This window comes from Ruditapes philippinarum, unplaced genomic scaffold (genome assembly GCF_026571515.1).
Source record: "Ruditapes philippinarum isolate M1 unplaced genomic scaffold, ASM2657151v2 ctg2733_1_1_1_1, whole genome shotgun sequence".
In the NCBI taxonomy this organism is placed as follows: Eukaryota; Metazoa; Mollusca; class Bivalvia; order Venerida; family Veneridae; genus Ruditapes; species Ruditapes philippinarum.
The window spans coordinates 136,806-161,393 of record NW_026852680.1 but is presented as its reverse complement, the minus strand read 5'-3'; the positions used below and the strand labels follow the sequence as shown (position 1 = coordinate 161,393).

Sequence of the window (24,588 nt, the reverse complement as noted above, 5' to 3'; positions counted from 1 at the left end):
ATACTAACATAAAATTTAAAAATGCATGGCGTATTTATTGTCACATTTTAAATTTTGCACTCCGTTGCGCCCGTTGCGTCCGTTGCGCCAAAAAATCTCCGTTGCGTATTTTAGTGGTACCGTAAATCTATACACACATATATCTAGAATAACTTCGAAGGCACATATACAGTTTCACCTTTCCTTCCTCCAAGGTATGTAGTTTGGTGGGTAGCTAGGTAGATTGTTACACTGTTTTGTTTCCACGGGCACATATTTACTTATACCTGACATGGCTAAGTGGCCTAAGTGTCTTTCTGTGAGTATGTGAGCGTCGCCTTACCTTGTTGATCTTTGGTCTCATTTTTTTTCTCGTATTTTTTATTCTTTAGGTTCATTGCAACGACCTTCACCTACAAGGTCCGCGCTGATTTCAACTGCATAATGCAAAAAGAGTCGTTTCAGTTTTTAATTTTGCATAAATTGTGAAGCGATGGCCAAAATGTACATCGATTGATAGCGTATCATTTATTGTACGATATGCGGTTGCTAAAGCCAGCGTGGGTTAACCACAAAGAAGGTATATTTTCTATTGTACTAGTTGTCGGATAGTCACGATTAAACTGGAAAAGAGTCAACTCGGCCCTATACCAACTCGGCACGGTTCAACTCGACACGGGTCAACTCGGCCAGCTTTACAAAAATATATATAACGTATTAACTTTGCTTTGCATGTTGTTAAGGTAAATGAATAATAAGAAATGTAATGTCCGATTTTAAAATTTATTACACAAATTAAAAGCTGGTGATCTTAGCTTCCTCTCAGTATATATTTCCAGGGCTCATCTGGAAGGGCGATTCAGGCGAAAACTTCGCCGTGTATATTTCCATTTCGCTCTCCCAATTGATCAAAGAGAAGTCAACATCGCCGATAAAATCTTAATTCCCAAAGAGTAATTACTTGGCGATGTAAAGAGCAGAGATTGTATCCGCCTATATGACGACTGCTAATTATCATTATCCAATCAGAGCGTCGCTTTATACTACCCGTCTACCTGTATGCAAAGCGATAGACCGCCTACTCTAATAAGTAAAATAATGAGAGCATCGGCCCGAAACGGGTTTAATTGTGTGTGACAGTTTTGCGAGTTTAATACGGGATTAGGCGATAATTATAGATTGTTTTTTCCCGAACATCTAAACACATGCAAATCTTCCCTAATTGATATACACGCGGTGTTTAACCCGAGTAACGGTGATTTGCAATGGGTTTTTCACGGCTATCACAAAACTGTTAGTCAATTTAAAATAATCAATTTCATTACTGATCAGCGACTGGATTAAAAACTTAATCATATTCTGAATGATTTCAGTCCGTTAACATCAATTAAAAATTGTTATGTCGCCCACGTCATGGCTACAAAATGCCCAAAACTAGCAGTAAAAGAAAGTTACTGATTCTGATACATCTATGCGAAAATTTAGAAAGCCAATTCGCAAAAATCTTACGATTGGTATATTGTAGACAATGAGAGTGTTTGGCATTGTTATCTTTGTAGAAATGCCAAATTTGACACAGCTTACGCACGTGGGCACGACATCCCGGAAAAACTACGAATCATGATCGGCATGCTACATATCGGTCGTATATCATGACGTGTACATGTATATAACAACAAAATAGTCAGGAAAGAAGTGTTCTTATTGTTTCAAAATAGATATGTGTTTTAATGTCATAAATATGACGCTCAGATTAAGATTGATCAATATTGTAAATATCAAAAAGCATTATTTATAAAGATATTACAAGTTTAACATTTCAGGAAAATAAAGGGAGGTAATTAGAAATTTATTTTCTATAATTTCTCAGTCAAATTTTTCAATAAGAAATGAATGTATATAATTTTAGTGATCAAATATAATGTGCACAAATGTTGCAGTACATATTTTACATATTCTTCGATGTTTGAAAATTGTTTTATAAGCATAATTATATGCACATAAATATGGCATTACAACATAATAGGTCATAAAAGAATTTCTGTAATCAGAACAGAATAGACAGATACTGTGAAACAATATCAAATGTAACTTTATATTCTATTAAAAGTGAGGAAAGTAGTTATATAAAATTAGCTTATTCATCATATTTTTTCTTACACTTCATTATCAATAAATCTACATGAAAATACATAAACAAATATTTAGAGAAAGCTTATAAATAGCTGATTTATATTATAGTTAACGGATGTATAGCCATGCATGTTAATGCATACACATTGGGTTGTTTCCCTTCTCCCTATTTTTTGCGAAGATGTCACTTCTCCCTAAAATTTCCACCCAGGATGAGCCCTGATATTTCAACACATTGTTTGACACTGAAGGTATTTAGAAGTTTCACCTACCACAATGAGATACTCAATCGGTTATCTTTACTCGCAATTCTACTGATAAGAAAAGCCTGTCTGCTGCTAGTTCCGAAACTGTTAATCCGTGTATTAAAAATAATTACAATAAATAGTGATAACACAAACCTAAACATTAATAATTGAAAATTGGGCCGAGTTGACCCATGCCGAGTTGGAATAGGGCTGAACTGACTCGGGGCCAAGTGCGTTTTAGGGCCGAGCTGACCCGGATTCGATTAAACTTATTATACTTATTATTTTTAATCAAAGAAGGGATCGTTTCGTGTGGCCGTTTAACACTGTGTACAGATTGTTCGATTTTTTGTCAGTTGTGCAATGCCCTACTCTGTACAAATGTTAAGTTTTAAGATAATGTGGATCTCAACAATAAATCCATCAACTTCAAAATTATACATTGAAATTGAAGATAATTTTACTCATCTGTCAGTTCTTTAAATGTAATGTCAATTTTTAGGTCGGGCAATATTTTGTATCAACATGATATATAGGCATTATTTTATTCATCTGTCCGTTCTCTAGAATTACAGTCAACCCGGCCCCAAGTTAACCCGGCCTTGAGTGAATCCGGCCCCAAAATTAGTCAACCCGGCCCCAAAATTGGTCAATCCTTTTTTAACTAATAATAAAAAAAGGGCCAGGTTGACCGGATATCAGATTGAATTGGGGCCAGATTGACTAATTTGGGGCCGGATTCACTTGAGGCCGGGTTGACTTGTACCGGTTCTCTAAATGTAATGTCTATTTTCAGGTCAGGGAATATTATCTATATATATTGTATTGACATGGTTTACAATTTTATCTCTTTATTTAATGTTTATTTTTAGGTCGGCCAATATTTTCCATTGACATACATCCAGATGGATCAAGGTTTGCTACAGGAGGGCAAGGTGTGTAATACTAGTGTCCCTGATAAATCCAGTATGCCATAATATGGCAATCTTTTGAATTTGAACTATAACATGGAATAAAAAAGATTTATTATGCCACTGCATCTGCATATTCAGGGTTTTCATTTTTATCTGAGGCAAGAAAACAAGCAATTTTGCCAATGGTCAAGGGTGATACTTCAATATACATGCTGAAAAATTTAACTGATTTTAACAGCATTTAAATTGATTGTTTGGATTGCCAATCGGTTAATAATAAAACTCTGTTTATTTCATGTATGTAAGTGATTTTCAGTCTTTCATTATTTGATCTGTCATTAAAACTGACCAAACATTTTTTAGCTCACCTGTCACAAAGTGACAGGGTGAGCTTTTGTGATCGCTTTTCGTCCGGCGTCCGTCCTTCCATCCGTAAACTTTTGCTTAAAATGACATCTCCTCATAAACCACTAAGCCAATTTCATCTAAACTTCACTGTTCCTTTGGTGGTCACCTTTAAAAATTGTTCAAAGAATTTAATTCCATGCAGAACTCTGGTTGCCATGGCAACCGAAAGAAAAATCTTTAAATATCTTCTTTTAAACAACCCTAAGAGCTAGAGCTTAGATATTTGGCATGAAACATCTTCTAGTGAGTGTCTACCAAGTTTGTTCAAATAAAAGCCCTGGGGTCAAAATTGGCCCCGCCCCGGGGGGTCATTGATTTTCCCTATATGCATATAGTAAAAACTTAAAGAATCTTCTTTTAAAGAACCCTAAGAGCTAGAGCTAAGATATTTAGCATGAAACATGTTCTAATGAGTGTCTACCAAGTTTGTTCAAATAAAAGCCCCAGGGTCAAAATTGGCCCCGCCCCAGGGGGTCATTGATTTTCCCTATATCCATATAGTAAAAACTTAAAAAATCTTCTTTTAAAGAACCAAAATAGCTAGAGTTTAGGTATCAAGCATGAAACATCTTCTAGTGAGTGTCTACAAAGTTTGTTCAAATAAAAGCCCTGGGGTCAAAATTGGCCCTGCCCCGGGGTGTCATTGATTTTCCTTATATATGTATAGCAAAAACTTAGAAATCTTCTTTGAAAAAACCCAAATAGCTAGAGTTAAGTTATTAAGCATGAAACATCTTCTAGTAAATATCTACAAAGTTTGTTCAAATAAAAGCCCTGGGGTCAAAACTGGCCCCGCCCCAGGGGTGTCATTGTTTTTAACTATATGTGTATAGTAAAAACTTAAAAATCTTCTTTTAAAAATCCCAATGAGCTAGAGTCTAGATATTAAGCATGAAACATCTTCTAATCTAGTGAGTGTCAACAAAGTTTGTTCAAATAAAAGCCCTGGGGTCAAAATTGGCCCCACCCCGGGGGTCATTGATTTTCCTTATATGTGTATAGCAAAAACTTAGAAATCTTCTTTGAAAAAACCCAAATAGCTAGAGTTTAGATATCAAGCATGAAACATCTTCTAGTAAATATCCACAAAGTTTGTTTAAATAAAAGCCTGGCCCCCGCCCCAGGGGTGTCATTGTTTTTAACTATATGTGTATAGTAAAAACTTAAAAAATCTTCTTTTAAAAAACCCAATGAGCTAGAACTTAGATGTTTAGCATGAAACATCTTCTTATGGGTGTCAACCAAGTTTGTTCAAATAAAAGCCCTTGGGTTAAAATTTGCCCTTAAGGGGGGGGGGTGTTGGGTTGGGCTGGGGAGGGCCTATATACAGGTGAGGGACCTCAGGGCCATCATGGCCCTCTTGTTTCATTTTGTTATTTTGGTTAGTATATAGAATGTTACAGAATGCTGATTCACCTACACATGTATGTGTTAATTAAGCCTTTACACAATTAAGTGTCTAGGACTATTCATGTACTGATTTATGTTTTTAATTTTAACTTTTTATTATAAATATATTTTAGGAGATGATACTGGAAAGATCATTATCTGGAACATGGCACCAGTCCGTGATGAGCTGGCAGACAAGAATGAAAACGTTCCAAAAATACTCTGTGAAATGGACAATCATCTTGGTAACATTTATGATTCCATTCAGTTATTTATGAATTACAACATTCCTTGAAAATTACATGAAAGAAAAAATGTAATTGAATAAAATATATTTATTGTGTGTTACTAAATCTTTTGCTGTTGAAAGATAAGTATTTCACAATGATAAAAGTATATTAAGAAAAATAAAGTTACATTATCATTCTGCACATCCAAGTTTAAATGGTGAGTGTACAGGTCAAAGTTAAAACAACTTCAGATTTTTAGATAATTGTTTCCAATTTTATAATCTAGTTCATGTGTATAGTCAATATCCCATGTCACAAGAAAATTCTATAAATATCCTTTGGAATGTCTGTATCATTAATGTTCAATTGATAAAAAGAGTGGGGCAGTCTTTTTATATGTAAGGCAGTTGTTACATTTTATCGGAAATTTGTTTCAGTATCAGTAATGAATTATATTGGCCGATGACCATTATGGCATTATGATAGTCAAAAATCTTTTTAGATATATAGCCAATACAGCTCAATTTGATAACAGAAAAATGAGCGTTATGTCACTTTAACTTATATCAACAAATATTAAAAGTGTCATTGACTGACTTATAAGAATGCATGATTTCAGCATGTGTGAATAGTGTGAGATGGTCAAACAGTGGACGATTCCTGGCCTCAGGTGGCGATGACAAACTTGTGATGATTTGGCATATTACTAAGTAAGCGGTTGGCTTATGAATTGAAAATTTCAATGTATAACAATACAAACATAAAAGGGATATCTGGTTTTAATCTGATGTGTCATGACTGACTGACTTATCATCCACTGGTATGAATTAGGGGGCATGAGAGATGATGCACCTTTGTTTATCTCTCATGGACACGCTCGATTAAACTGAGTATGCAATTTTCACCTATTTACTGTTAGTTTATACTAATTTTATTATACCCCCACCACAAAATGTGGGGGGGGGGCTATAATGGATTCGCTTTGTCGCGTCGGTCGGTCGGTCGGTCGGTCCGTCCGTCTCCATTTTCGTGTCCGCTCTATAACTCCTATACCACTTGAAGGATTTTCTTCAAACTTGGCTCAAATGTTCACCTCAGCAAGGGGATGTGCAGAACCCATGTTGCCCATGTGTCAGCTCAAGGTCAAGGTCACAATTGAAGGTCAAATATCAAACACAATCATATATATAAGACAGTATGTCGTGTCCGCTCTGTAAGTCCTACAATAATTGAAAAACATTTTCTTCAAACTTGGTTCAAATGTTCACCTCAACAAGGGGATGTGCAGAACTTATGTTGCCCATGTGTCATCTTAAGGTCAAGGTCACAATTGAAGGTCAAATCAAACAATCAAATATTACACAATATGTCGTGTCCGCTCTGTAAGTCCTACACTTATTGAAAGATTTTCTTCAAACTTGGTTCAAATGTTCACTTCATCAAGGGGATGTGCAGAACCCATGTTGCCCATGTGTCATCTTGAGGTCAAGGTCACAATTGAAGGTCAAATATCAAACAATCAAATATTACGCAGTATGTCGTGTCCGCTCTGTAAGTCCTACACTTATTGAGAGATTGTCTTCAAACTTGGCTCAAATGTTCACCTCAACAAGGGATGTGCAGAACCCATGTCACCCTTTTGCCGGCTTAAGGTCAAGGTCACAATTGAAGGTCAAATATCAAACAATCAAATATTGCGCAGTATGTCGCGTCCGCTCTGTAAGTCCTACACTAATTGAGAGATTTTCTTCAAACTTGGCTCAAATGTTCACCTCAACAAGGGGATGTGCAGAACCCATGTCACCCTTTTGCTGGCTTAAGGTCAAGGTCACACTGAAGGTCAAAATTTGACTTAGAAAATGTTCTTAAATTTTAACATATATCTGAATATTTCTGAATCTAGGAAAGGTATTTGGTTGAAACTTAAAATATATATGAAATGTCACAATTAAGATATGCTGGTCAAGTTTCATAACTCTGTATTGCATTTAAACAAAGTTATGCCCCTTTTAATCTTCAAATTTACATACAATCACATATTAGACAATATGTCGTGTCCGCTCTATAAATCCTATACTAATGGAAGAATTTTATTCAAACTTTACTCAAATGTTCACCTAAACAAGGTTATGTGCAGAATCCATGTCACCTTTGTGCAGTCTAAAAGTCAAGGTCAAAAATTGACTTAGAAAATGTTCTTAGATTTTAACATGTTCTTGAATATTTCTGAAACTAGCACAGGTATTTGCTTGAAACTTAAAAGATATATGAGGTGTCACAATTACGATATGCAGGTCAAGTTTCATAACTCAGTATTGCATTTTGACAAAGTTATGCCCCTTTTAAGTCTTTAAATTTACATACAATCAATACTAGAAATATATGTTGTGTCCGCTCTATAAATTCTATACTAATGGAAGGATTTTCTTAAAACTTTACTCAAATGTACACCCCAATTGGGCGATGTGCAGAACCCATCTTACCCTTGTGCCAGCTTAAAGGCCCAACTGGACTATAAAAGCCAGCAGATGGCGCTAGGGCAGGTTTCTTATTAATTTTATGCATGCTTCACTTCAGGGACCCTTTTTCAAAGATTTAAGATTAATTACCAAATGCATTTAAAACAACACTTGGCATGTTTGTAGGCAAAGATATTTTTGATAAAGATTGACCAAAAATATTCAAAAATATAACTTTGTTAAGTGTATTTCTGGAAAAAAATACTGGCTGTCAAATTTTGAAATTTGAATTTCCCTGGGAGGAGCCATGTGATCATTACAGGTCATGAACCTTCAGTAGTAAACAGACGCACGTGGCAGTGTTTATTTCAGGGAGAGAGATTTGTAGCAGACGATGTATATTTCAGGGAGGGAGATTTTCAGCAGACGACACATTGGAATGCTGAATAAAACAATAACTTTTACTGACTTGCTTTATCAAATCCAACAAATTTACAATAATCCATTAATCTATGATTTTTTTTTAATTTCAAAGTACTGATTTAACTTGTTTTTGAATGGTTTAAACTTCATGAAAACAGTAAAAAACTTCCAGGTATATTTCATTTACTTGTAAATATCTTGTAGTCAAAAAATTACATTTCACAAATGTTAATCAAAACTAAATGTTGGATATGCATAAAAAATTTATACATTAACAGTTTAAAAGTATTTTAAATTCCTGTCAAGAACATTTTTTAGCAGGTTGTTCCTAAAAGAAATGCCCCATGTAAGGCACATCTTTTGGATTTTGATATAATTGTCTGACTTGATGAATGACACATAAAGCATTCCAGTGAAAAAAAAAGAAAAACAACTGACTTCAAAAATAGTATCTGGACAAGATGACTTGATAATGTCTTTAATTAATCTTTGAGTATTAAACCTCTCCTGTGTAAAATCAGCTGTTTTTGTTTACATTCTCTCTGCAGGTTAACACTGCATGCTATTTATAGTTCAGGGTTTATAACAGACAGTTTTATATCACTGATTAGTCACACCCACAAATACTCGCTGCCGCGGCAGCGAATGTTGCCCCTTTAAGGTCAAGGCCACACTTGAAGGTCAAAAATTGACTTACAAAAAGTTTAGTATATTGGGAAAATGTAAGGTTATTTGTAACTGTTTCGAACATGATTTGATAATAGATATTTATACTATTACCTGTACAATAAGTCTTTTTTTCAACAGAGATAATTTCTTTTTATGTATTTGTGCGACTTAAGTTATTTCCTTAACCACCTTTCCAAGTCGTCTTCTGTCAAGGACATTGGTGGGGGTATGAATCGCATTCAGCGATAGTTCTAGTTTTAGTTTGATTGTGTTGGCAGCTATAAGCTTATTGAAACACTTTGGAATCTTTTCCTATAACCAACCAATACTTAGCAAAGATGTAAAGTTTCTTGCTCACAGAAATAACGGCTTGCCCCAGACGGGGTTTGAACCCATGCAACCAGCAATCTATAGGTTACTTCTCTGACATGTTTACTACTCAGACATTTCACCACTATTATTATCATATTTACTATGTTGTCACAGCTGTCTTGGGATCTCTACTTTTTCCAGATTTTAATACATAATCAATTTTGTAAAGAGATACAATTTATGTCACATGTTTTACTGTATGTGTAGAAATTTTCGCAGTCTTCAAATTTTCGCGATCTTTGCGGTGACATTCGATCCGCGAATTCATGTTTAGCGCGAATATTTGTGCACCAATAATTTCTTAATAGTGACATTTTCACGCTTCTATAGAGTATAGAACAATGTTTATCAATGTGTTATATGCTTTCAATACATACCATATTATTAAAATTATTACCTAGTAATTGTGTTTTGTTTTCAAAGTTTTTCATCAGTTTAAATTGTTTATGTTTGTGTTGTTTAGAAAAACACAAAATATGATCTGATCATTAGTCAAGACGTTTATGATGCAAACTGTGAAAAAGCATGCACGTTAACGGGCATTCTTTTGTTTGCCATAATGTGTTTGCTAGACAATGTCTTTGTTCTTGATTATAGCATATTATTTGACACCAGGTATTGAAAATAACTGTGAACTCCAACAATGATTACAGTATATTTTTTTTAACCTGAGGGGTGGTCTACGCGAATTTATGATTTTCAGCAGTCACCTCCGCGAATTCAAAATAGCGCGAATATTTGTATGGACCCCCAAATTGGACCTTTCCGCAAAAATTTGCTTCCGCGAATTCAAATACACACAGTATTTAATGGGACGTCTGAACAATAAAACTATTTGTTACATTGTTGTGTTAACATTAAAAAAGAAAAAAGGGTACAAATCTAACATTATGAGTTAAATATTTTTTCTACTTTGTTGTAGATATGGAGTGGGTGGTACAGTGTTTGGATCAGACTCAAAGATCGTAGAGTCCTGGAGGCCAGCTCACACCTTGAGAGGACATGCTGGAGGTGTGTGTAATGGTTTTCTCCATTTTGTTGCAATTTTTGTTGAAATACTCTTTTCTCCTATTGTACATTTGTATAGGTATTTGTATAGTGAACAAATAAGTAAATAAGTAGCCATTTAAAGCTCTATGCTTTTAGTTAGTAGAACAAAGTCTCATAAAAAGTAATTGGTAAAATAGGAAAAGTTCGAGCAATGAATAGATATTCTATATGATTCTTCTTATGCCTGTTGCAGAATTTGACTGAATTCACTTTGTTAGCTGGAGTTTACGATGAATAGCTAGATCTGCTATATTTATCCCAGTATCAGTGTCAAACAGTTTTTATGCTCCCCGAAAAATTTCGGGGGAGCATATAGTCGTCGGGTTGTCCGTCAGTCCGTACGTACGTACGTCCCGAATTCGTGTCCGGCCCATAACTTTGTTATTTGAAGTCAGATTTTAAAATTATTTCACAGAAGTGGTTTATGAGTCGCGCACAATATTTGGGTCGCTACCTTGAAGGTCAAGGTCACAGCATGACCTTGCAGCAAAATCGTGTCCGGTCCATAACTTCATTATTTGAAGTCGGACTTTAAAAATATTTTACCGAAATGATCACCATATTGAGACGACGTGTCACGCACAACATTTGGGTGGCTACCTTGAAGGTCAAGGTCACAGCATGACCTTGCAGCAAAATAGTGTCCGGTCCATAACTTTGTTATTTGAAGTTGGATTTTAAAAATATTTCACAGAAATGATCACCATATTGAGACGCATGTCGCGCGCAACATTTGGATCGCTACCTTGAAGGTCAAGGTCACAGCATGACCTTGCAGCAAAATCGTGTCCGGTCCATAACTTTGTTATTTGAAGTCGGATTTAAAAAATATTCCACAGAAATGATCACCATATTGAGACGATGTGTCGCACGCAACATGTGGGTCGCTTCCTTGAAGGTCAAGGTCACAGCATGACCTTGCAGCAAAATCGTGTCCGGCACATAACTTCATTATTTGAAGTCGGATTTTACAACTATTTCACAGAAATGATCACCACAATGAGACATTGTGTCGCGCGCAACATTTGGGTCTCTACCTTGAAGGTCAAGGTCACGGTATGACCTTGCAGCAAAATAATGTCAGGCGCATAACTTCGTTATTTGAAGTCGGATTTTACAACTATTTCACAAAAATGATCACCATATTGAGACAATGTGTCGTGCACAATATTTGGGTTGTTTTTACACTTTGAACTTTGTCTGTGACATAACTCTGACACAACAAGAGGTATACCTTCCTGTGTCCAAAACCTATTCGGGGAGCATCACCCGGTTCAACCGGCTCTTGTTTTATATTACCGCAATAAAATTATCTACTTTCATTACGTAAAGCTGTGCTTGCAAATCTTGATAATTTTTCGGTAATTTATTTGGACTGCAAGTGCCAATAGATGCAACCAAAGGTTATTTATTTGCTTACTTGACTGTAATTTAACTATGTTTAACACTATGGAATTACAATGTTTATCATAAAGCTGCAATGACCCTTACCACCCTAAATATTTTAGATGGACATGCCCATCTTCCAATTTTGACAAAATCATTTTTAGGAGAAATTTCAAAACATGCACTGCCTGACTGAGGAGCAAATACTGCAGACGATTTTTTTTAATCATATTAATAAAGTCACTGTGAAATGGTTACAGATGTGCTAGGATTGGCATGGTCACCCGGAGACGTGTGGTTAGCAACGTGTAGCATAGACAACACTATTATTGTTTGGAATGCGGAAAAATTCCCAGGTAAATGCGTGTTTTTCATGTCTACATCAACACATCAACATTACATAAATAGGCAGCTTTTATAAAAGATGTTTATAAGAAAACAAATACTGGATTCATGCTTTTTATACCCCGAAACAAAGTTTGGGGGGGGGGTGTATATAGGAGTCACTCGGTGGTCTGTGGGGCGGTCCGTTGGCATTTTCCTTGTCCGGAGCATAACTTGAAGACTAAGGTACAACTTCATACAATGGTCAAGCACATTGAGAGGAAGTGCAGTGCACAAGAATCATAACTCTATCTCCACTAATTACAGAGTTATTGCCCTTTGTTACTTTTCCTTGTCTGGAGCATTTGAAAAGTACTGGTTGGAATTTAAAACAACTTCATACTATGATCAAGCACAATAAGGGGAAGTGCAGTGCACAAAAACAATAATTCTATCTCAAGAAATTACAGAGTTATTGCCCTTTGTTACTTTTCCATTGCTTTCTTTTGTCGGACCATAACTTGAAGACTTATGGTTGGAACTCAATATAACTTCATACAATGGTCAAGCACATTAAAAGGAAGTGCAGTGCACAAGAACCAAACTCTATCTAAAGTAATAACAGAGTTATTGCCCTTAGTTACTTTTCCATTGCTTTCTTTGGTCAGGACCATAACTTGCAGATTAATGGTTCGAATTCAATATAACTTCATACAATGGTCAAGCGCATTAAGAGGAAGTGCAGTGCACAAGAACCATAACTCCATGTTGACTAATTACAGAGTAAGTGCAGTGCACAAGAACCATAACTCTGTCCAGAGTAATTATAGAGTTATTGTCCTTTGTTACTTTTCCATTGCTTTTTAGCTCACCTGTCACAAAGTGACAGGGTGAGCTTTTGTGATCCCTTTTCGTCTGGCGTCCGTCTGTAAACTTTTACTTTAAATGACATCTCCTCATAAACCACAAAGCCAATTTCATCCAAACTTCACAGGAATGTTCCTTTGGTGGTCACCTTTAAAAATTGTTCAAAGAATTTAATTCCATGCAGAACTCTTGTTGCCATGGCAACCGAAAGAAAAAACTTTAAATATCTTCTTTTAAAGAACCAAAAGAGTTAGAGCTAAGATATTTAGCATGAAACATGTTCTAATAAGTGTCTACCAAGTTTGTTCAAATAAAAGCCCTCGGGTCAAAATTGGCCCCGCCCCGGAGGGTCATTTATTTTCCCTATATGCATATAGTAAAAACTTAAAAAAATCTTCTTTTAAAGAACTCAAAGAGCTATGGCTAAGATATTTAGCATCAAACATGTTCTAATAGGTGTCTACCATGTTTGTTCAAATAAAAGCCCTCGGGTCAAAATTGGCCCCGCCCCGGAGGGTCATTGATTTTCCCTATATGCATATAGTAAAAACTTAAAAAATCTTCTTTTAAAGAACCAAAAGAGTTAGAGCTAAGATATTTAGCATGAAACATGTTCTAATAAGTGTCTACCAAGTTTGTTCAAATAAAAGCCCTGGGGTCAAAATTGGCCCCGCCCCGGGGTGTCATTGATTTTCCCTATATGCATATAATAAAAACTTAAAAAATCTTCTTTTAAAGAACTCAAAGAGCTATGGCTAAGATGTTTAGCATCACACATGTTCTAATAGGTGTCTACCAAGTTTGTTCAAATAAAAGCCCTGGGGTCAAAATTGGCACCGCCCCGGGGGTCATTGATTTTCCTTGTATGTGTATAGCAAAAACTTAAAAAATCTTCTTTGAAAAAACCCAAATAGCTAGAGTTAAGATATTAAGCATGAAACATCTTTTAGTGAGTGTCTACAAAGTTTGTTCAAATAAAAGACCTGGGGTCAAAATTGGCCCCGCCCCGGGGGTCATTGATTTTTATGCCCCCGCCATATAATGGCAGGGGCATATAGTGTTACCCTGTTCCGTCCTTCCGTCATCATCAGTTTCCGTTCATTATCTTAATAACCCTTGCACATATTGAACTCAAATTTGACATATGGATATGTCATGAGGAAATACAGGTCAAGTTCGAAATTGGTCATGGTTTCGATGATTTTTGGCAGAGTTATGCCCCTTTTACATTGAAAATAATATGAAATTTTCAGTTTCCGTTCATTATCTCCCAAACGATTCAAAACTTTCAATTCAAAATTGACATATGGATATGTCATGAGAAAATACAGGTCAAGTACGAAATTGGTCATGGTTCGATGATTTTTGGCAGAGTTATGCCCCTTTTACTTTGAAAATAATATGAAATTTTCAGTTTCCGTTCATTATCTCCCCAACGGTACAACACATTCAACTCAAACTTGACATATTGATATGTCATTAGAAAATACAGGTCAAGTTCAAATTTGGTCATGGTTCGATGATTTTTGGCAGAGTTATGCCCCTTTTACTTTGAAAACAATATGAAATTTTCAGTTTCCGTTCATTAACTCCCCAATGGTACAACACATTCAACTCAAACTTGACATATGGATACGTTAAAGTAATGCGCAGGTCAAGTTCAAATTTGGTCATGGTTCAATGATTTTTGGCAGAGTTATGCCCCTTTTACTTTGAAAATAATATGAAATTTTCAGTTTCTGTTTATTATCTCCCCAACAGTATTAAACATTCAACTCAAATTTGACATATTGATACGTCAAAGGAATGCGCAGGTCAATTTCAAATTTGGTCATGGTTCGATGATTTTTGGCAGAGTTATGCCCCTTTCACTTTAAAAATAATATGAAATTTTCAGTTTCCGTTTATTATCTCCCCAACAATATTACACATTCAACTCAAATTTGACATATGGATATGTTTTTGGAATGCCCAGGCCAAGTTCGAATCTGGTCATGGTTCAATGATTTTTGGCAGAGTAATGCCCCTTTCACTTTGAAAATGATATGAAATTTACAGTTTCTGTTCATTATCAACCCAACAGTGTTACATATTCAACTCCAAATTGACATATGGATATGTCAAAGGAATGCGCAGGTCAAGTTGGAATTTGGTCATGGTTCGATGATTTTTTGGCAGAGTTATGTCCCTTTCACTTTGAAAATAATATAGATACATCTTAGGAATAAGCAGTTTAAGTTTGAATTTGGTCGTGGTTCAATGATTTTAGACAAACTTATCTTTCCTGAATGTTGGAAAAATTTTGAACTTTCAGTTTCAGCACTCATACTTTTGTGGAAATGTATATAGCCATTATTTTGGCTACAAATATGCAATATGCTATTTTTAAAAGGTTAAGACTGAATAATTTCAGTGCCTTGAACATTGTATAAAAATGGTTTGTGTTAACATTGAAAAGTTTTAAGGGCTTTGAACTTAGAATGAAAAAAATAATTTGTGCAAACAAATTTGGAACTAAATATTATAACATTTGAAATTTTGGCTGCATGCGGGGGCATCCGTGGCATGATGACACATTTCTAGTCTTTATATGTGTATAGCAAAAACTTAAAATCTTCTTTGAAAAAACCCAAATAGCTAGAGTTTAGATATTAAGCATGAAACATCTTCTAGTAAGTGTCTACAAAGTTTGTTCAAATAAAAGCCCTGGGGTCAAAACTGGCCCGGCCCCAGGGGTGTCATTGTTTTTAACTATATGTGTATACTAAAAACTTTAAAAAAATCTTCTTTTAAAAAGCCCAATGAGCTAGAGCTTAGATGTTTAGCATGAAACATCTTCTTATGGGTGTCTACCAAGTTTGTGCAAATAAAAGCCCTTGGGTTAAATTGGCCCTGCAACATTGGGGGTTGGGGGTTGGGGGGGGCCTATATACAGGTGAGCGACCTCAGGGCCATCATGACCCTCTTGTTTCTTGTCCAGAGCATAATTTAAAAGACTAGTTTTTGGAATTCAATACTATTTTGACTCATTACAGTTATTGCCCTTTGTTACTTTTTTGTCCAGTGCATAACTTGATAACTAGTAGTTGGAATTCAATACAACTTCATACAGTGCTCAAGAAGCGTAACTCTTTCTGGATTTATTACAGAGTAATTAAATAAAACTTCATCAATGGTCAACCATATTGTAAGGAAATGCAACATACAAAAACCGCAACTTTCTTTAATTGCCCACAACCATAACTCTATTTCAATTCTTTTACAAGGTATTCTGTTACTTGGAACTTCCTCATTTCCGAAGCAGTCTTGCAGGGGTATTAATCACATCTTGTGATAGTTCTAGTTATCTTTAATTACAGAATATGTATATGGTTAAAAGTTACCTAATATTTTTTTGAGAAAAGAGAAAATATCTGAGACATGGTTCCCCAGATGTTATTATTATGTTTATATTTCAAAAGTTTGATGACAAAAAAAATAAAAAATGACTTTGATATGACAATTTAAATTTTTAGAATTTTTGTTCATCATCAATTATTTACAAAGGCATTTTTTTTTTCAAATATGTTATTTTTTAAGATGATCAAAGACATTTATGCACAAAGTTTAAATCAGTAACACTTGTAACTAAAATAAGTTGGTTTAAATGACATTTATGGTAGTACCAGGGAAAGTGTCTGTTGTCGCCTTAAACAGGGTCATTTTATATGTAGGGTATATATATAAAATAAACACTAGACTATTATACAAGGTACATTTATAAAACAATACTTATAATAATAACTGCCAATAATATAAATATTGCCAACAATAGAATACTAGCTAAAACTGTTTTGATTACTGTATAAAAAAGCTTGGAAAAAAATTCACCTTATAAACCAAAATTTAAAATACATTTTCATGAGCAATACTGGTCCTCTACACAAGATGCTCTTACTTCTCAAATGTAAAGTCAGATATTCAAAGTCAATGAAGTTGGAATCATTCAATCAATTTAACATGTTTAATGGTATTTCAAAATAATATGTGATAAAAGTGTAACGACAGGCCTACATTTTGTCGTTTTAGCTGTTTGATATCATTGAAAATTAAAGTCTCCATACTTTTTTTTAGCTCACCTGTCACAAAGTGACAGGGTGAGCTTTTGTGATCGCTTTTCATCCGGCGTCTGGCATCCGTCCGTCTGGCGTCCGTAAACTTTTACTTTAAATGACATCTCCTCATAAACCGCTGAGCCAATTTATCCAAACTTCACAGGAATGTTCCTTTGGTGGTCACCTTTTAAAATTGTTCAAAGAATTTAATTCCATGCAGAACTCTGGTTGCCATGGCAACTGATAGAAAAAACTTAAAATATCTTCTTTTAAAAAACCCAAAGAGGTAGAGCTTAGATATTTGGCATGAAACATCTTCTAGTGAGTGTCTATCAAGTTTGTTCAAATAAAAGCCCTGGGGTCAAAATTGGCCCCGCCCGGGGGGTCATTGATTTTCCCTATATGCATATAGTAAAAACCCAAAGAGCGAGAGCTAAGATATTTAGCATGAAACATGTTCTAATGGGTGTCTACCAAATTTGTTCAAACAAGATATGTTTGTAAAACATGTATGCCCCCTATCAGCAGCCAATTAGTCATGTGATAAGGTTATTATGCATGACTTCTGACCCAGTGATCAAACAATTAATAAGGGTTATAAAGTATCTACTGGTCATGACCTTGACCTTTGACCCAAAACTCAATAGGGGTCATCTGCTGGTCACGACCAATCATCATACAAAGTTTGAAGTTCCTAGGCCTAGGCGTTTTTAGTAAATTGATCAGAAACCGTTTTTACCTACAAGGTCAATGTGACCTTGACCTTTGACCCCTTGACCCCAAAATCAATAGGGGTCATCTGCTGGTCATGACCAATCACCATGCCAAGTTTGAAGTTCTTAGGCCTAAGGGTTCTCTTATTATTGATCGGAAACCGTTTTAACATACAAGGTCAATGTGACCTTGACCTTTGACCCCAAAATCAATAGGGGTCATCTGCTGGTCATGACCAATCACCATGCCAAGTTTGAAGTTTCTAGGCCGAAGCGTTCTTTAGTTATTGATCAGAAACCGTTTTTACTTACAAGGTCATTGTGACCTTGACCTTTGACCCCTTGATCCCAAAATCAATAGGAGTAATCTGCTGGTCATGACAAATCACCATACCAAGTTTCAAGGTTCCTAGGCCTAAGCGTTCTTGAGTTATTGATCAGAAACCGTTTTTACTTAAAAGGTCAATGTGACCTTGACCTTTGACCCCTTCATCTAAAACTCAATAGGGGTCATCTGCTGGTCATGACCAATCATCACACCAAGTTTGAAGTTCCTAGGCCTAAGCGTTTTTAGTTAATTGATCGGAAACTGTTTTTACCTACAAGGTCAATGTGACCTTGACCTTTGACCCCTTGACCCCAAAATCAATAGGTCATCTGCTGGTCATGAACAATCACCATACCAAGTTTGAAGTTCCTAGGCATAAGGGTTCTTAAGTTATTGATCGGAATGCATTTTTACCTACAAGGTCAATGTGACCTTGCCCTTTAACCCCTTAACCCCAAAATCAAAAGGGGTCATCTGCTGGTCATGACCAATCACCATACCAAGTTTGAAGTTCCTAGGCCTAAGGGTTGTTTAGTTATTGATCGGAAACTGTTTTTACCTAAGAGGTCAATGTGACCTTGACCTTTGACCCCTAGACCCCAAAATCAATAGGGGTCATCTACTGATCATGACCAATCAACATCTCAAGTTTGAAGTCCCTAGGCCTAAGGGTTCTTTCATTATTGATCGGAAACCGCTTTACCTACAAGGTCAATGTGACCTTGACCTTTGACCCCTTAACGCCAAAATCAATAGGGGTCATCTGATTGGTCATAACCAATCACCATACCAAGTTTGAAGTTCCTAGGCCTTAAGGTTCTTTAGTTATTGATCGGAAACCGTTTTTACCTACAAGGTCAATGTGACCTTGACCTTTGACCCCTTGACCCCAAAATCAATAGGGGTCATCTACTGATCATGACCAATCACCATACCAAGTTTAAAGTTCCTAGGCCTTAAGGTTCTTTAGTTATTGATCAGAAACCATTTTTGCTTACAAGGTCAATGTGACCTTGACCTTTGACCCCTTGACCCCAAAATCAATAGGGGTCATCTACTGATCATGACCAATCACCATACCAAGTTCGAAGTTCCTAGGCCTTAAGGTTCTTTAGTTATTGATCGGAAACCGTTTTTGCTTTCAAGGTCAATGTGACCTTGACCTTTGACCCCTTGACCCCAAAATAAGTAGGGGTCATCTACTGGTCATGACCAATTACCATACCAAGTTTGAAGTTCCTAGGCCTTAAGGTTCTTTAGTTATTGATCGGAAACCATTTTTGCTTTCAAGGTCAATGTGACCTTGACCTTTGACCCCTTGACTCCAAAATCAATAGGGGTCATCTACTGGTCATGACCAATCACCATACCAAGTTTGAAGTTCCTAGGCCTTAAGGTTCTTTAGTTATTGATCGGAAACCGTTTTTGCTTTCAAGGTCAATGTGACCTTGACCTTTGACCCCTTGACCCCAAAATAAATAGGGGTCATCTACTGGTCATGACCAATTACCATACCAAGTTTGAAGTTCCTAGGCCTTAAGGTTCTTTAGTTATTGATCGGAAACCATTTTTGCTTTCAAGGTCAATGTGACCTTGACCTTTGACCCCTTGACTCCAAAATCAATAGGGGGTCATCTACTGGTCATGACCAATCACCATACCAAGTTTGAAGTTCCTAGGCCTTTAAGGTTCTTTAGTTATTGATCGGAAACCGTTTTTTGCTTTCAAGGTCAATGTGACCTTGACCTTTGACCCCTTGACCCCAAAATCAATAGGGGTCATCTACTGGTCATGACCAATCACCATACCAAGTTTGAAGTTCCTAGGCCTTAAGGTTCTTTAGTTATTGATCGGAAACCGTTTTTGCGTTCAAGGTCAATGTGACCTTGACCTTTGACCCCTTGACCCCAAAATCAATAGGGGTCATCTACTGGTCATGACCAATCACCATACCAAGTTTGAAGTTCCTAGGCCTAAGGGTTCTTTAGTTATCACTCGGAAACCATTTGGTCTACGGACCGACGGACCGACAAGTGCAAAGCAATATACCCCCTTTTTTTCAAAATGGGGGCATAATAAGAGCCCTGGGGTCAAAATTTGCCCTGCCCCGGGGGTCATTGATTTTCCTTATATGTGTAAAGCAAAAACTTTAAAAAAAAATCTTCTTTGAAAAAAAACCAAATAGCTAGAGTTTAGATACTAAGCATGAAACCTCTTCTTGTGAGTGTCTACAAAGTTTGTTCAAATAAAAGCCCTTGGGTCAAAATTGGCCCCGCCCCAGGGGTCATTGATTTTATTTATGTGTATAGCAAAAACTTAAAAATCTTCTTTGAAAAAACCCAAATAGCTAGAGTTAAGATATTAAGCATGAAACATCTTCCGGTTAGTGTCTTCAAAGTTTGTTCAAATAAAAGCCCTAGGGTCAAAATTGGCCCTGCCCCGGGGGACATCGATTTTCCTTATATGTGTATAGCAAAAACTTCAAAGTCTTCTTTAAAAAAAAACCAAATAGCTAGAGTTTAGATATTAAGCATGAAACATGTTCTAGTGAGTGTCTTCAAAGTTTGTTCAAATAAAAGCCCTGGGGTCAAAACTGACCCCGACCTAGGGGTTTCATTGCTTTTAACTATATGTGTATAGTTAAAACTTAAAAAATCTTTTTTTTTAAAACTCAACAAGCTAGACCGTAGATGTTTAGCATGAAATATCTTCTAATGGATGTCAACCAAGTTTGTTCAAATAAAAGCCCTGGGGTTTAAACTGGCCCCGCTCTGGGGGCCTATATACAGGTGAGCGACTTCAGGGCCATCATGGCCCTCTTGTTTTATTATCCAAGTTTATTGGCTAACCAGTAAGCCAGAAAGGAGCTTACATATATGGATATTTGCTACATTGTTCTTTGCCCTTTGTTGAAGAGAAAGCATATAGCACTTTAATGCTTGTTGAGGTCTGTTTTCTTGTTCCATACATTGTCCTAAAATGTTGAGAGCTGTTTCTCTATGTCCAAGATCTTCATCTGTTTCTATGATTCTTATAAGTTTACAAAGTGCTTGTTGTTGATCTTGATGTCTTTGTAGATGGCGATAGATCTTGTATTGTAGGAAGTACAAGAAAGGTAGAGAATCAACTACAGCCCAGTCCATCCAACAGTCCTTTAGTCGATGTCTGTGTATCATGTCATCTTGTGTAGATCTGAACATTTCATATTGTAGTTCATGAGGAACACAGTTGATCTCTTCCTGTATAAATCTGACACAAAATGATGTAATATGTTTTATACAGTCCTCACTTTGTTCACTACATACCCTAATTAATTCTGCTGTTACTGTTTCTTGGAGCTGATTATGACAGGCACAGATAGGTAAAACAGGATAGGAAAAATATTGTTGTTCTGTGTGTCTCAGAATTTGTTCAGCTCTCTCCATATCTCCTGTACTGTAAAACACTGAAGCCAATTTAAGTCTGCTAGATGAGATATCTGAGTTTAAACCAGCTGATAGCCAAACCAATGCTTGAGGTGACACTTGATTATTTTCACCAATGCTGGATGATGCTAGGATTGATCCGTATGTGGTAAAAACAAAAGGTGCTAGAAGTTTGAATGCAGCATGTTCTAATCTATTACCATTGTCACTGAAGGTCATTAGTTTACCTACATGTTGTTTTATTGTTCTAATGTTTTTATTGAGGAAATGTTTTAAAATAATCTTATGCTTACCACTTATGTTATTTGCTAATTCTACTATAACAAACATCGTAACAAGTTTTTGTGTTTGAAGAGAAGAAAGAAAACAGTAAATTCCATGTAGTACCCTGTTCAGTTTAACTTGAAGTCTATGACCAAGATTATCAATATCAATACTAAGTAACCTTTGTCTATCATTCTGTATAAAATCACAAATATTTTTTGAAAGTTCATGTTTTGTCTCAGCTGTAAATTGCCCTGCCATCAAATTATTTTCTGTTATAATGAAATGTGAACAACAGTCATTTTGTACACAACTGTGTAATTTCAATAAGCAGTATGTTAAACATGTAAGTAAATTGTTATCTTTCCATATTCCTGACTCTGTGTTTTCTATACAGTGTAATAAAACTGTTTTGCACATGAAACTTGAAATGTTGATTTCATCTTGAGGATTAAGGAAGGACTTGAGAATCATTTTCAATAGTACATAGCACCTTATTTGTGTTATATTAAGATTTAACATACAAAATCTTTCTGCCAATGAGGTTGAAATTCTATATTCCAGTTCAGGATATTCACTGACCTTACTTCCAGTGTAAACAACAAAACACTTAGTCCTGACTGCATATCTTCTCATTTCTTGTGTTGGCCATCTGCCAATACCTTGTCTATCTAACCAACCTGATGCTGATTGAGGCCATGATTTACATGGTAAAGCGTACACTCTGTCTACATCATAATGTCCAGGTCCTCCTTGTGTAGCAATAGATGGTCCATGCTGCTGAGCACCCTCAAGCAATTCATTTATCATCGTGTTTTTATACAATATTCTTCCTCTTCTATCAGTAATATAATGTCTACAAGGAGTGACAGTGGCAGGAAGAGGTTCATCATTTCTTAGTAGTTGTAAGAAACAATACCCAGGGGTAGTGTTCTCATCCTGTATCATGAGGTAGTTTCTCTTGTCAGGTTCCCACTCTGACCAGTCTTGTATTATATTGTCTCTATGCAAACAGCCTAGTAAATCAATGTCTGAATGAAGTCCTAAAGTAGTTGTACCTTCACTTTGACTCCCTAGATAATATTGAGTTATATTTAGATCAGTTAACCTGCACCTGATATTACTCATAGTCTCTTCCAGCATGAATTCTCTTCTCCTTCTCATCACAATTCTTTCATTGACACCAATGTCATGTAAAACCTCTGATAACATCAATGATAAGTTTTCTCTGTAGTCAGGTTCTTGAAACATTCTGTAATATATTAGTAAAAGAGAAAATTGTTTCAGTCAGCAGTCAAATTAATTTTATCACATACTTCTACTTGTTACTTATTTGTCCTTTAAGTCCTAGAACAGAACAGAACAGGAGAGCCTGAATCTGGACATTAGGAAACATAAGATACAAAATATCGGGTAGTTATCGGTTATTGCATATTTTTCTCGCTATTTGGTTGTGGTATTTTCCTTCTCTATTACATAAATTTGAATATTTGTTTTTAGAATTTTGATATAAGAAAGACACTAAAATTTAACACGCATTCAATTAATCATGCAACACTTTCTTACATTATTCAGCCAATAGTGATGAGAAATTTTGCATATAAAATAAAGTTTTAAACTTACTTTGAATTTTTTTATTTAATTTATTTTATTTTCTTAAAAATGATCAAGAGAAAAGGTTTCTTTTCATTTGACTAGATATGTGGAAATTTAGATTTATATGACACCACAAGATAATGTGAAAGATACATGAGCCGCGTCACGACAAAACCAACATAATGGGTTTGCGACCAGCATGGATCCAGACCAGCCTGGACGGATGCGCAGGCTGGTCTGGATCCATGCTGGTCGCAAACCCATTATGTTGGTTTTGTCATGACGAGGCTCACATTATAATGTAAAAATTAATTATGTATATTTCTTTTAATTTAAATACATAATTCATTTAAACAATTTTTTTTTTTTTTTTGAGATTGATGAAAGGGAGGCACAAAAATCAAAAACACTGTCTAAAATATTACTTGAACTACTTTCTAACATAATATGTTCTGTATAAATGAGAAATTAAGTATTTAAAATAAAATTTTAAACTTACTTTGAATGTTGTATTTAACAGTATTTCCTAGAAATAATTTAGAAAAATTAACAATAATCTTGAAAAATATTATCAACAGATATATAGTTTATACACATTAACTTCCTTGAAAACATTTTGAAACAGAAATTTAATTGTAGGATTATATTAACTGGAAAATGAGAACTTGAAAAGGATTTTTATAACATTTCCTTGAAACTTGTAATCATAGGGACAATAAATATAATTAAAGTTTTTTCAGATAAATTTCCTGAAAATGGTCTCTCCACAAGTTGAAAGTTTATTGTTTTAGTCTGGTTGAGTGTATATTAATGTCCTCTTTTTGCAGTGTTGGTGTTACTGATACATAAATACTGAAATATTTTTAGCTCACCTGACCACTAAGTGCATCATCAACATTTGGGTTGTTAACACTCTAGCAGTCACAGTTTTGATTGGATCATAGTCAAACTTGGTCAGAATGTTTATCTCAATGAAAATGGATCATCTCTGGCCAAAAACTAGGTCACGGGAGCAAAATATATAAAAATTTTGTTAACACTCTAGAGGCTGCAGTTTTGATTTAAATATTATGGAAATTGGTCAGGAAGGTTGTTTTGATGATTGGGTCAAAAACTAAGTCACAGGAGCCAAAAATAGAAAAATCTTGTTTACACTTTAGTGGCTACTGTTTTTATCAAAATATCCTGGAAATTTGGTCTGTAAGTTTGTTTTGATGATTTCTTGGTCAAACTCAAATATTGGTCACCTGGGGTCAAAAACTAGGTCACAAGGTCCAAATATGAATGCTCTAATGGTCACATGTTTTACTCTTTTGT

At 35.6% G+C, this 24,588-nt stretch overlaps 1 protein-coding gene across 1 annotated transcript in view; it reads left to right on the top strand.

Moving 5' to 3' along the window:
* Positions 1–381: 381 nt before the first annotated feature.
* The window catches only part of LOC132721091 (protein HIRA-like), a 61,470-nt gene continuing 37,263 nt past the window's right edge, over positions 382–24,588 (top strand). Inside the window, exons 1-6 of the mRNA XM_060705343.1 lie at positions 382–559; positions 3,233–3,295; positions 5,206–5,316; positions 5,921–6,011; positions 10,147–10,235; positions 11,921–12,016. Of these exons, the coding sequence (XP_060561326.1) occupies positions 520–559; positions 3,233–3,295; positions 5,206–5,316; positions 5,921–6,011; positions 10,147–10,235; positions 11,921–12,016 (490 nt within the window). The 5' untranslated portion in view covers positions 382–519. The remainder of the gene's footprint in view (positions 560–3,232; positions 3,296–5,205; positions 5,317–5,920; positions 6,012–10,146; positions 10,236–11,920; positions 12,017–24,588) is intronic.